The following is a 13,616-nucleotide window of genomic DNA, read 5'->3' as shown; positions in this document are numbered from 1 at the left end:
CCCGAATGTATTCAATTTTGTCAAAAACGTCACCAGCATGTGTTGTGATGACACATCCCAATATGTCCCACACGTTTAAGTGTGGGGTTTATGAAATCGTATTCCTGGCCGACGGAAACCATTTCAGTTTTCTCACCACAGTGTCCACGGAGACTTCGCCGCATTCCCAACACATTTTAACTCCAATATATTTACATTTCAGGCCCTCCATCGTCGGCCTCCGATGTCCTATTCCCCACAAAAACAAATGTGTACCTACCCCAAAGTTGAACAACCTCTGCGCCCATCGCCCGCCCCAACTTAACCGACCACCTCCAACCGCCCCCCACACCCCGCCCGCCAGCCCGTTGCTCCAGTGTGCCCGGTGCTGTGTTGGGGCCGGGCGCAGGCGCGGACCTCCCCGCCGTGGACCTACCGTCAGCGCCGGGCGGCAGCACGGAGGCGGTGGGCTTCATGAGGCCGGAGTCGCGCACCTGGTCAAACATGGCCATCAGCGGCGGCAGCCTGCAACGGATGGACAGCAGGGGTCATGTCAGTCTGGTGCAGCACAGGGACAGCAGCACAGGGACAGCAGGGGTCAGGTGTCAGGTGCAGCACGGGGACGGCAGGGGTCAGGTCAGTCTGGTGCAGCACAGGGACGGCAGGGGTCAGGTCAGTCTCGTGCAGCACAGGGACAGCAGGGGTCAGGTCAGTCTCGTGCAGCACAGGGACCGCAGGGGTCAGGTCAGTCTGGTGCAGCACAGGGACAGCAGGGGTCAGGTCAGTCTGGTGCAGCACAGGGACAGCAGGGGTCAGGTCAGTCTCGTGCAGCACAGGGACAGCAGGGGTCAGGTCAGTCTCGTGCAGCACAGGGACGGCAGGGGTCAGGTCAGTCTGGTGCAGCACAGGGACAGCAGGGGTCAGGTCAGTCTGGTGCAACGCAAGGACAGCAGGGGTCATATCAGTCTGGTGCAGCACATGGACAGTAGGGGTCAGATCAGTCTGGTGCGGGACAGGGACATAAGGGGTCAGGTCAGTCTGAACTGGCACATGGTTTCATGGGGTCAGGTCAGTCCGGTGCAGCGTACGGACAGCAGGGGTCAGGTCAGTCTGGTGCAGCACGGGACGGCAGGGGTCAGGTCAGTCCGGTGCAGCGCACGGACTGCAGGGTCGGCAGAGGCAATTTAGTCTAGCATAGGCACTGTCCACCGGTGCAGCACGTGCACGACAGTGGCCAATACGGAGTCTGACACGCTCCACAGATCACGGAAGACAGGAACGGCTTCTCGAACTTTATCCGCACATCACGGCATCACACGGCAGATACAGACAGCACGGCATGGCACGTGGACCTATTGGTACAAGACACTGGTAACAGATGGCAGGAGCGTCGTCCGTTCGCTGCAGCGAGCTCCGCTGACCGGCTGCAGCACAGCCGTCCAGTCGAAACTCCTTCATGTCCACAAAACAGTGGCTGGAACTGAAGATACCCTGGAGGACCGCAACCACCAGCACTGTTGTCGAGAATCAGCCCCTCAATTTGTTGCTGCGATCGTATTCGGATGATCTTGCAAACAATGAAGTCCATACACATTTTCCCACATCCCTTTATCATCCAATTTAACACAGCCGACCATTTACTTAACCATCCGACTAACAGACGGTTATCAGACTACGGAGGATGTCCTTGACCATCCACTTGTCGTTAACAAGGTCGCGAGGTCGCTGTGGTACACAGACGTACTCCTGTGGCCGCATCAAAAAGGAGCTCTGTTCCAGACATCGCGGCCACAATGACATGCTGGTGGTTGGACGAGAAAACAGCCCAGCTTTTTACAAATCCGAGTGCCACCATCGTGGTGGGGGAGCACACAGGAACTGGAAAGACAAGAAAACTCAGAAAGAGATGCGCTAACACAAAAAGAACAGACGTGGTCCGTTCGAAGACGAAGATTCAGCAAGGGGCCGTGTACAAGCCGCGGTCTGCGGCAATGCAGCGGACCAGTACTGCACGCGGCCGGCCACTTCCCGGCGTCGACCTCAGACGGCTACATCGCCGGACCACCCTGGCAGCCGGCGCTAATGAGGCGTCTCACGCCGGCGCCCTGCTCTAATAAGGCTCGAGCCGCGGCCGATCCATCACGGCGGCCCAGCTAGGCGGAACCTGCCGGCCGGCCCGAGAGGGCGCGACGCGACCCGCCGGCCGGCCCGGGCACGGACGCGTTGCGGTCCTCAGGCGAGGGCGGTCCGCGGTCTCCGGTCCCCGGGCGCACCTCGGCGAGGGCGGAGAGTCGGCAATGCAATGCGTCATGGAAGAAGGGAAAAGCAGAGCAGAAGTCGGTGAGCGGGAACGAGTCTTGAGAAAGCCGTACGCGTCACAGCTTGGTTGGGGCCCCGACGTACATGCCTGAGACGTAAATCCCACACTGGCTTGGGCTGAGCACAGCTACCAAGATCGACCGCACTCCCGACCGCGAAAACAGCGAAGAGTGTGTGAAGCCCTGGTATGTTAAGCTCTGTGATGAAACACAAGCACCAACTGCACACAAAATACAAAACAACGATTGCCCCATCAATCCGTGGCGCACACTACACAACGCCAAAACGAACGAGCCAACCATCGCATCAGGCGCCAAGTGGCAACGGCCATACCAGCGAAAACACAACCGCCAAGCCGCGCAGTCGCCCAATACCGCGGTGTCTCGACCGTGACCGGCCGACCGCGACGCCGCCTCGCCTCCTACCTGGCGGGCGGCACGCTGTGTTTGCGCTGCAGGTCGAACCTCAGTCGCTCGCCCACGTGCTTGTACAGCTCCACCAGCGTGTTGAAGGCGGTGTCGCGCACGGGCGCGGCCGGGTCGCTGAGGAGTCGCACCACAGGGGCCACCAGCGGCGCCAGCAAAATCGCGCCTGCGCCGTGACTGTCGGTCAAAGGGTCAGAGGGTCACGGAGGGTCATCGCGTGGGCCACCGACGGCGCCAGCAGGATCGCGCCCGCGCCGTAACTGTCGGTAAAGGGGTCAGAAGGTCACGGAGGGTCATCACGTGGGCTACCGACGGCGCCAGCAGGATCGCGCCCGCGCCGTGACTGTCGGTAAAGGGTTCAGAGGGTCACGGAGCGTCATCACGTGGGCTACCAGCGAAGCCAGCAGGATTGCGCTTAAACCATGCAGGGGGAGGGAGGGTACAGAGCCGCAACAGATAATCACATTAACACGCGCTCGGGTGGCCGGCTAGATACCCTTCGCTCGGGGGGGGGGTCAATTTGACCCCGAGATCTCGGGAACTCAGAGAACTAGAGACACCAAATTTGCAGGGTGTCTTGACCTGTACATGAACTCACCTAGGTCAAAGTTTAAGCTTCTTAGGTCATGATCTTCAGGTCAAATAAGGTCAATTTCTAGGCTGGTCACCAAAGTGCCCCCAAAACCTTGAAAACTGTTTCTAAGCAAAATAACTTAGAATAAGCGACAAAGATTACGCTAGGCAGTATGTTCATAAACCAAAATGTCGACCCGGGTCGTCTTAGGTCAATGACCTTTTCTGACCAATAAGAAGTCAATGGACGATTATAATGCGGTTCCCGCTGTCAATACATTCGAAATGAGTACCACAAACTGCCCCATACAGCAATCCCTACAGTAATAAATCAGCTGGTTGTGACCTTGGTCTGAACTTCATACCTAACCTTAGGTTAACGTAATTTGCTCATTCAATGATTGTTGTGCCTAAGAAAGCATCTCAGAGATGTATGGCTACGTCAAACACTCCGTCATTGTATCAGATTGGACGATTCCCTAGAAACTGCCTCCGCTGAAACCATGGCCCGGCTTTGACCTGTCATAGGTAAGCGACCTTACAAGGACATCTAAAAACTTTATGTAAGACGATCCGCTATTCAATCGTCTATAGCTATGCAAAATTTTACGTGGCTACGCCGCGCCGTTCGAAAACCATTTTGGAAAAACATTCGGTGGGGTCAATTTGACTCCCCTACCCGAGCGCGTGTTGAGGCGTGACATTCATACGAACATGGGCATTGTCAAATCAGTCTGCTGACAAGCAAGCTCCCATGAAGAGCCCCGGCATATTCAGAGCTCTACAGTCGGGCTCCGTCCCTGACCCTACCAATATAGGTCGGACGTGTGAGTCCGTCGAGCGGAAACATGCGGACAGCATTAAACAAACCGTCAGTTTCCGCCCCCAATTGGGTACGATGGACCGAAGCCTCGCCGCAGCCCTCTGGCTCGAACTGGCCGTCACCAGTCAGCGAGCCTGCCACCGAAGCTGCAGCGGCGCAGCTGCCAGCAAGCCGCACCGGTCCGAGAGCCGGCGGCCACGACAGGGGATCGATGCACCATGTACATCACGCGGGTCCGATCCCCGACCGAGCCGTCGCTCCTAACCAGGGCGTGGAGCGCCGAGCTTGCCTGGGGCGAACTAAACCCATAGCCGGGACAAGTTGTGCTGAAGGGGAGGCGCCCACCCGACAGGGCAGCTTTGGTCAGGACCCCCACTCCGGAATCATCACAGCAAATGATCCAAACCGACGAGTGGATCTACATTATAACTTGTTATAAATAGACAAAACAAGCATGTCAATTGGGTATGCGCAGCCCAACATGTGTGGAGCCTGACATAAAGCACTGCAAGGAAGGACATGTTTCCAAAAAACACAATTGTTTCCTGGTTGCAGTATTTTTGGCAAACGTTTTGGGACCGGGACAAGATACTGGGCAGCCAAGGCGCTCTGAAGAACCACAAAGCTCAACCCATGTGCCCCACCTTGTCGCAGCCAATCACAGCACCTCCAAAGGTTACCGTATGGTTATCGCCACCGCCACGCGGCCGCAGCAGCTTCCGCCTCCTCCCCGAAACGTCCCAAACTGCGGCGCGCCGGAGCCGTCGACGGCCGCGTGTCTTTGTTGTCGTAATGGGGGCGGGTCCGCCCGGCCGGTGGGCGGTCCTATCGATCCTGACGAGGCGCCCTTCGCCGGGGCCTTGCCGGGCGCGTGGCCCGGAACCCGAGCCGGCTGGCGCCGGGTGGGCTGGGTGTCTGACGCACGCTCGGCGTGCACAGTGACCAAGCCGGTGGGCAACGCCGCTCAGGACGTCCCAGGTCGAGCACCCATCTCCCGCCGGCTGTGTGGCTGTCCGCTTGACGCTTTGCTCGCCGCGGAGGGGAAGTTCATTTGGCCACTGTGTGGGTGCTTGTTTCCGCCGCCATGTTCTCGTTTGGTACTTTCTGAGCGATGTCGGTCAAAGCCCCGCGGTTTCCCTGGCAGCAAATCGCATGCAACTAGCGCTGATCTTGCTATAGCACTCAATGAAATCCCTTACATAAGCGAATTCTCAGTACACAGCTCACAACACGGCACTCGTGTGGTATTCTGTGATGAGGAGAATACCGGATCAGACAGCAGTTTGCGAAGGAAAACACTATCAGGGCGCTTCAATGTCCTTCACAAGCCGAGCAACTACTTAAGTTCAGAAGCCATAATATTCCCCGTTAGTAGTCGGAGGCTTGCTGACCTTTGACGCAAAGGCAAACTTAATGCAAACTTAACGCAAACTTAACTTTAACTTTAACGCAAACTTACAAAAGTCATTGCCGGAGTATAGCCACGCTATAGGCCTGCAAAGTTCTGGTAACTTAAGTGAGTGAGGCAGATTCTGACTAGATGTCGTTCTACAATGCATTGAGCTATGCGCCTATGCACCCTTCATGGCACGTTGCATTTCGGCTTGGGCCACAGCCCGTTGCAGTTGGGGCCGGTTTTAGGAAACGTGACAATGACAGCTTTCCGGTTCATAGCTGGCGTATCCGTGGGCCGGAGAGCGTTGAGGTCGCAGGGTAATGTGCACACTGTACGTTCGCCTCCAGCATGCTGTCAGCTGCACGTCTCTGCCAATGCTGGTTGCCAAGGTATGACAAAAATTAAAACACCCCAAACAGGCGGACCCATGGCTTTAATACGATGGGGCGTGATAGTGTACACGCATCGCTCCACGTTTGTGACAATACGACCGACCCTTTGACGTTGAGTACTACTCAGCCACATGTCGCTACGAGGCCTGGTCGCGGTCATCTGAACTCGTTTCCGAACTGCCTTCTTCCGCTGTTCCGCAAATTGGAATTGTTACACTTCACTTGCTAATCGGATGGGAAGGCAGAGTGGTAGTCATATTACTACGCTGCAGAAAAAGCCATGGGGTACTAGTTGCTGTGAACTTTCTGTTGTCAGTAAGATCTAGGTGGTTACAAAACAGCAAAAGATATCAGCCCATCTAAACGGTGGTTGGCCACGTCGGGACGGGTGGCGGGCTGAAACTGAACAAATGAATGTAGTTCACGTTAAACTCTCTCGGATGCATCCTTACTCGTTACCACACATCGGCATCGTCGCATCACTGGAGCGACGTGAGGTGAGCCAAGTGCTTCCGTCCGTCATAATAAGCCGCGTCCGACGGTAAAACGACCACCTGTGCTGGGCCGTGCCGATTCGAACGCTGCAGAACACGCGACAGCGTCGAGCCGCGCGGCCGCCCGCCCCGGCCGACGTCCGAGTTTGGCGCGAGCGCGCCCCGCCCCGCCCCCCGGACCCGGAGGTCACGGCATGCAAATGGGGTGACCGCAGCACGGGAGCGCAGCGGCGGCCCGCTGTTCCCACACCGCACACGGCTGGCTTCAGACGGCCGCTCGGGCGGAGGCGAGCAGCGAGCCCTGCGAGCAGCGAGCCCAGCGAGCCCGGCCGTGTCCGCTCAGGCGTCGCTAAGGTCGCTCGGGTCGCCATGTGTCAGGCGGTGGAGAGCGCGTGCCATGCGGAGCGCTGTCGCGTGATTCTCGAACACTTCCACGAAGAACGAGCTTGCGGGAGCGAGCCGCTCCTAAGAAAGTCCGCCGCCCACTGAACACCACCAGCCAGAACTGCATGAACTGCATCGCCTGATATCGACAGTGACATCTGCGGTTACACGGCTGGTTGGGGCCTGACCGCTTGTCACTGCAGCGGAGCCACGTGACGCGCCGGGCCGCATCACCACGCCAGACAGCCCGTGTCGCGCGACCGCGCGGCTGGGCCGGGATCGGCGCGGCCGAGGCCGACAGCGCGGCTCACTCCCACGCGCCCGGCCCGAGTCATGTGCAACGCGTCTGACGTAGAAGCGTAATGCGCGCCGGGTCAACGCCTCCGCGGCGGGGGTGCTGCTGCGGGGTGACCCGCCGTCCCAGCGCCGACCCGGGATCGCCACGAGGCTCGTAACGGCCGCGCCGCTCGGGTCGTGGCCTCACGGGCCGCCCGACGCCAGAGGCTCTGGCGCCGGTCAAGGCCGGTACAGGTTCTGGTAGCGAACAATTCAGCGTATGGGGAAACCATCGTTCTGATGTCATGCCTGCCGGGGCTAAACGCTATCCACAAGGTTCGAGCATGGGCCCCCGGATTTGCAGCAAGCGCTGCTCAGCGCTTGAAGGCGTCGGAGCATGTTCGAGATATTCTTCTTCAGGCCGCCCGCGGCCGTAACAGGAGGCGTGCGCCGGTCACCAGCACGTCCTCTGGCCACTCCCAGCGCTTGACAAACAGCAGTCCCCCGCCGCCATCCCCACCACCCCGGCCGCAGCGTGAAGTCTGACTCACTCGGCGAGGGCGTTCTGCAGCAGCACCATCACCTCCTCGCGCACCTTGGCGCTCTTGTGCGCCAGCGCCGGCGACAGCTTGTCGAACAGCTGCTGCGGGCTGACGGTGGCCAGCATCAGCTTGATCAGCAGGATGTGCGCCTTCTCGCGGACCGACTCCCGGGCGTCGCCTGCGGGCGGGGGTCGGACCGGCTGAGGTCGACTGAGGGGGTGATAAGCATGGCATCCCACACATGTCTCCGGCCAGACGTTCACGGGTGACAAACGGTCAGACACCAACAGACGATAAACACTACGGCAGACGGGGGGCGGTTACATGGTCGCAGCATCACGTGGCCGGCGTGACGGTACATATACCACAGATGGAGGGAAACGGCTGACATTCCAAACACGATGCTGCGAGGAGATAACATGACGACAGAGTGATCGATGACATGTGAGCTGAACATACACCGCGGTTGTCGATCATATAAGACTCAGCACGTTCCGGCACGACACGACGAGAATGACAGCACGTGGCCAGAGATCAGGCAGCCCGTCTCCTCTCAGCACGTGACCAGAGATTACGCAGCCCGTCTCCTCTCAGCACGTGACGAAAGATTACGCCGCCGTCTCCTCTCAGCACGTGAGCAGAGATCAGGCATCCCGCCTCCTCTCAGCACGTGACCAGAGATCAGACAGCCCGTCTCTTCTCAGCACGTGACCAGAGATCAGGCCGCTGTCTCCTCTCAGCACGTGACGAGAGATTAGGCACCCAGTCTCCTCTCAGCACGTGACGAGAGATTACAACACCGTCTCTTCTCAGCACGTGACCAGAGATCAGGCAGCCCGTCTCCTCTCAGCGCGTGACAAGAGGTTAGGCCGCCGTCTCCTCTCAGCACGTGACCAGAGATAGAGCAGCCCATCTCTTCTTAGCACGTGACGAGAGATTAGCCCGCCGTCTCCTCTCAGTACGTGACCAGAGATCAGGCCGCCACCTTCTCTCAGGACGTGACCAGAGATCAGGCCGCCCGTCTCCCCTCAGCACGTGACCAGAGATCAGGTCACCGTCTTCTCTCAGTACGTGACCAGAGATCAGGCAGCCCGTCTCCTCTCAGCACGTGACGAAAGATTACGCCGCCGTCTCCTCTGAGCACGTGACCAGAGATCAGACGGCCCGTCTCTTCTCAGTACGTAATGAGAGATTACGCCGCCGTCTCCTCTCAGCACGTGACCAGAGATCAGGCATCCCGTCTCCTCTCAGCACGTGACCAGAGATCAGACAGCCTGTCTCTTCTCAGCACGTGACCAGAGATCAGGCCGCCGTCTCCTCTGAGCACGTGACCAGAGATCAGACGGCCCGTCTCTTCTCAGTACGTAACCAGAGATTACGCCGCCGTCTCCTCTCAGCACGTGACCAGAGATCAGGCATCCCGCCTCCTCTCAGCACGTGACCAGAGATCAGACAGCCCGTCTCCTCTCAGCACGTGACCAGAGATCAGGTCACCGTCTTCTCTCAGTACGTGACCAGAGATTAGGCCGCCTGTCTCCTCTCCGCACGTGACCAGAGATCAGACCGTCTCTTCTTAGCACGTGACCAGAGATCAGGTCACCGTCTTCTCTCAGTACGTGACCAGAGATTAGGTCGCCTGTCTCCTCTCCGCACGTGACCAGAGATCAGACAGCCCGTCTCTTCATAGCACGTGACGAGAGATTAGCCCGCCGTCTCCTCTCAGCACGTGACTAGAGATCAGGCCGCCGTCTCCTCTTAGCACGTGACTAGACCAGGCCGCCGTCTCCTCTCAGCCCACACCTCAGCGCGCCGCGGCGGAGCGTCACGGTTGTGACGTTAGCGGAGCGGCGCGCGAGTCGCGTCCGTTAGATCCGGCGACTGACGGTCGGGGTGACACTAAAGCCCGTTCGACAGTACGTCATCACGGTATCCATGGAGCAGGAGAGCGACGCCGCCTGATGGCGTTGTAGGTAGACTACAAACTAAACGCCAACCATGCTAAGCAGTGCTTTTTGTGTGGGCCCTGACCCCTACCATCTGATCGCGCAATTCCACGTCAAGGGCATAATTTGGAGGCCAAAGCTTAACGTGCCGTAATGCTCGGCGCGGTCCGTCCTGCCCTCTGACGTCATCTGACCTTCGTTACAGCGGCTGCCACCGGCTGCAAGCTTTACCTGTCAAGGGCAATCCCAGATTTTGTAGAGATTAAGCCGGGATTCCGGGATAATCCGGAATGCGGCAATCCGGGAAAATACGGGACTGAGATTAAATATATAAACGCTCTCTGGGCGGGAGTTATCTTCACGCACGCCATCGGCAAGAGGACAACAGGCACGCTACGTCAATTAGTCCTTAACTGAACACAGATTGTTGAACAATAAACAAAGGGTAGCCAGGTATCTCAGGAGTCAAAATTCGGTGCGACCCCTTGACACCATCCGGTGACCCTTTCGCTTAACATGGTCTGAGTGCTTGGAGGCACAAAATAAAAGGTGATATGTTTTCGTGAAAAGGACAAGCTTATTTCTGACCACAAATGCACAAATTGGTGTGCTGAATTCAATTAAGAACAAAACAGCGGTCTAGAACTCACCTGATGTCAAACAAGATCATCAAATGTCACCGATCTCGAGTTTGTAGACTACTATTCATAAACTGAATTCGCACTCATGAGGGCACAGATTCACGTAAACAAACACACAAAAATGCACGGCACTTGTCGCAAACAGGCCTGCGCGCCTCGAGATGACGTTACCAGGACGCTATTCGTACTACATGGGCACAAGGTCATGGTCTGACAATAAATCGCTTGGCGTAGCCTGAGGTCCATTTTGTGCGGACCAAACGGGTGCAAATGTGCCCACGTGTCAACAGCTACGCTACAATATTTCCACGGTCTTGCCCCTTATCATTTTTTCGTGGTCTCGAACACGTCGCTGGGGTAGGGACCCCCGACGGCAAAGAAGCCCAATATGAAGCCAAATAAGATGCTCTGGACAACGTACTGCGGCACACTCCGATGTCATCGATTTTTGGGCCTTAACGCTACCACGTGCATAGCATCTGCATACCATCACGCCTTTGACGACTGCATTCCGCAACAGTAAGTAATCTATAAATACCCACCTGGCCCTGAACCCAGCCTCGCTATGAGGCTTGATTACAGCAAGCTTCCAAACGACGACACAAACGACCCGTTCGGCGCAAAATTCCATTCCCACCAGCGCCAGCATCAATCAATCGCCCTCGTCGACCGACCACTCCTCGCCTCAAAAACGCCGCGCGGCCTCACGTGTGTCTGTCTGCCGCGCATGCGCGCCAGTCGGCTGCCGCGGTGGCACGTCCACTCACCGAGTCTGTCGACAGCGTGCGGAAGCACGGCGTTGACATATGGCCTGAAGTCGGTCTTCATCCGGTCCACCAGCAGGCCCAGGATCTCCAGGCCATTCTGCGACACCTGCCGGATGGGTAATAGACTGTTGTCATGTTCACTCGGTTGTCGTCAAGAACAGATGTTAATTTAGCGAACGCCTTGCGTCAAACCTTACTTCAGTCAGCGCAACACTTCAGCCCTACTGACACTAGCACTGACCAATCACCATCCTCTTCCTCTGCCACCACCACCACTACCATTGAGACCTCCCGCGGAAGACGGAATGGGCGCACTTGGCGTTGCCGCTGATACGGTGTTAAAAGCGGAATCCCCTTCAAGCATCCGCACGGCTTCAACATCGAGCGAGCTGCGCTCTCACTCCTCGACATGCATCCGTCGGCTCGCACTAACGGCGAAGAGCGTGGGCCGAGCGGACGGCGCGGTGACCCGTGCCGCGGCGTGAGCGGACGCCGCACGCCCGTTGACGGCGGGCCGGGGTGCGGCCGTCACCGCCGAGACGGATCGGGCGGCGTCGCGGTGAGGGCGCGCCGTCACAGCACGGGCCCTCGCCGCCGTCCGCCGAGTGCCCGGCCAGCCGTGTTCGACCGAGAACAGCCGTGCTGGTGACACTGCCCGACACTGAGGCCGGCCCAACAGCCCGGCCTCATGTCTCTCACCACCCGGTCTCACGCTTCTCACTAGCCCGGCCTCATAGCTCTCACCAACCCGGCCTCATGGCTCTCACCAACCCCGCGTGACGTGATGTGTGGTCATGCCGTGTGATCAACATGTCTTCCGGCCCGGGCTCCCCACGCAGACGGCCATGCTCGACGCGGTGATTCATTTTTCGGAAATCATCGACGACGGAAAAATCCCTTCACTAACGGCGCTGGACACACCTAAAGCCCTCGACAGTGTCAAGCATGGCTAGCTCCAGAAGAAACTCGGGGGGTATGGCACTGACTCCGATGCGTTCAGACTGGCCTTGCGATCGCAGGCAGTGTGCGCGTGGTGGAAATGACGTGTTGACGCTAATTCACGGTGTGATCCAGGGCTCGATATAAGGGCCGATTTTAGTATTACTATGACATGACTCTCAACCTTACATCACTGACTCCAAGCTCGTCATCGATGCGATCGGTGCGCAGTTCATTTATACGTGTTACCCAAACATTTCAATTCGCCTTAAAAATCGCACCAAGGAAACTTTGGCGGTAGCTGAGTTTCGGTTCGCGCAAAATAGTTTGCAGATGAATCCGACAGCTGGTTTTTCCTGGTACACTCACGTCAGCGACGCTCGGTTGGTACGGGTTCCATTCTGATATTTCGTTCTTTATGTCTCCCATAAGGTCAAAATCCTTGATATTGCCGCAGGGGGTCTCGGGGTCGCATTCGGGGGTCACATGTGTAAGAAGAGCTGAGACGCTGTTACGCACGCATCTGCAACATCTCAAAATTTTCGCCGACGCTGATGGCGAACGTTAAAAAAGGCCAACTGAAGCTGTAGTCCTTCCCACTTGCAGTACTGCTTGACTGTGTGGGGAAGTCGCAGCAGCGATGAGTGGCCTCACATTCAAGGTTCAAGGTTCGCGTGCCGTCATAGGTACTCGCTGCTTTAATAATGTGTCTCCGATCTCAGCCAAGTTAAAATGACAAAAATGTGACGCACCTTTAGTTAAATGTGACCTAGCGACAACGCATACAATCCCACCCAGGTCTCGCTCACCGAATCTCTGAAATCGCGTGTGCTGTGCGGCGATGACGTGTCAACCCGCGTCTCGCGTGGAACCGCCGATAGCCTTTTACAGCTGTCGAAGGTGCGCACGGCGATAGCCCGCCGCAGCTCTGCCTTCTGGACTGCGTTCACATGGAACAGGTTTCCTGCAGCGGCACGGCGGTCGGCGGGCCCGAGGGCCTCTACTCGGCGGGCTCGGCCATCGCTCAACATACTGACGTGTGACAGTCCATCATGTGTTGTATTGGCAAAATCCGCGCGTGTGTGTGTGTATTTGCGTAGGTGCATGTGTGTGAGAACGCCAGTAAAACTTGCCGCATGGGTGGAACAGCCACATTGTGGAGGTTACAAGAAAGATGTTGGTTGGTTGGTTGGTTGGTTGGTTGGTTGGTTGGTTGGTTGGTTGGTTGGTTGGTTGGTTGGTTGGTTGGTTGGTTGGTTGGTTGAATGAATGATCCGGTTTATTTAATCAGCCGGATCTAGTTGCGGAGCCAGATCCGGCGTCCGCTGCACCCGTTCTATCGTGCTGTATTGTCCCTAAAGCACAGCAACAAAGCCACTGTGCCGACACGTCCCGTGTGACCGGACACTGCAGTGCCGGCGTACGCTGCAGCCGGCGCATCACACCGATCAAACCCGACCAACCCGTTCTTCACAGCGCATCATGCCGGCGCGCTGCGGGCAGAGCGTTGCGTAACCGGCGCGTCGCATCTCGCACCAATCAGCGGGTGGCCGCCAGCTCGGCCGCCGCACGCCGCGGAGGAGGAACGCAGCGGGGCTGGGCGTACAGGGCAGTGGCCGCGCAGCAGCCGCCTCCGGCCGCGCGGTGCAAGTCGCCGAGCTACAGACACATGGCTGCGCGTTCCCATGTGGCGTTCTGATCCACGGACGCGCCGACGCGGAGG

The 13,616-nt window shown here is 57.8% G+C and overlaps 1 protein-coding gene across 2 annotated transcripts in view; it reads right to left on the bottom strand.

Annotated features, from left to right (window-relative positions):
• Window positions 1–415: 415 nt before the first annotated feature.
• The window catches only part of LOC119110840 (CLIP-associating protein 1), a gene marked incomplete at its 3' end in the record, with an annotated part of 25,465 nt that continues 12,264 nt past the window's right edge, over window positions 416–13,616 (bottom strand). For both annotated transcript variants that reach the window (XM_037234719.1, XM_037234720.1), the window contains 4 exon segments: window positions 416–504; window positions 2,724–2,900; window positions 7,613–7,781; window positions 10,955–11,060. In XM_037234719.1, coding sequence (XP_037090614.1) covers window positions 416–504; window positions 2,724–2,900; window positions 7,613–7,781; window positions 10,955–11,060 — 541 coding nt within the window.

Source organism: Pollicipes pollicipes, unplaced genomic scaffold (genome assembly GCF_011947565.3).
Source record: "Pollicipes pollicipes isolate AB1234 unplaced genomic scaffold, Ppol_2.1 Scaffold_7241;HRSCAF=8664_pilon_pilon_pilon, whole genome shotgun sequence".
Classification (NCBI taxonomy): Eukaryota; Metazoa; Arthropoda; class Thecostraca; order Pollicipedomorpha; family Pollicipedidae; genus Pollicipes; species Pollicipes pollicipes.
Note: the sequence above shows the minus strand (reverse complement) of the source record. Positions and strands in the feature narration are given on the sequence as shown.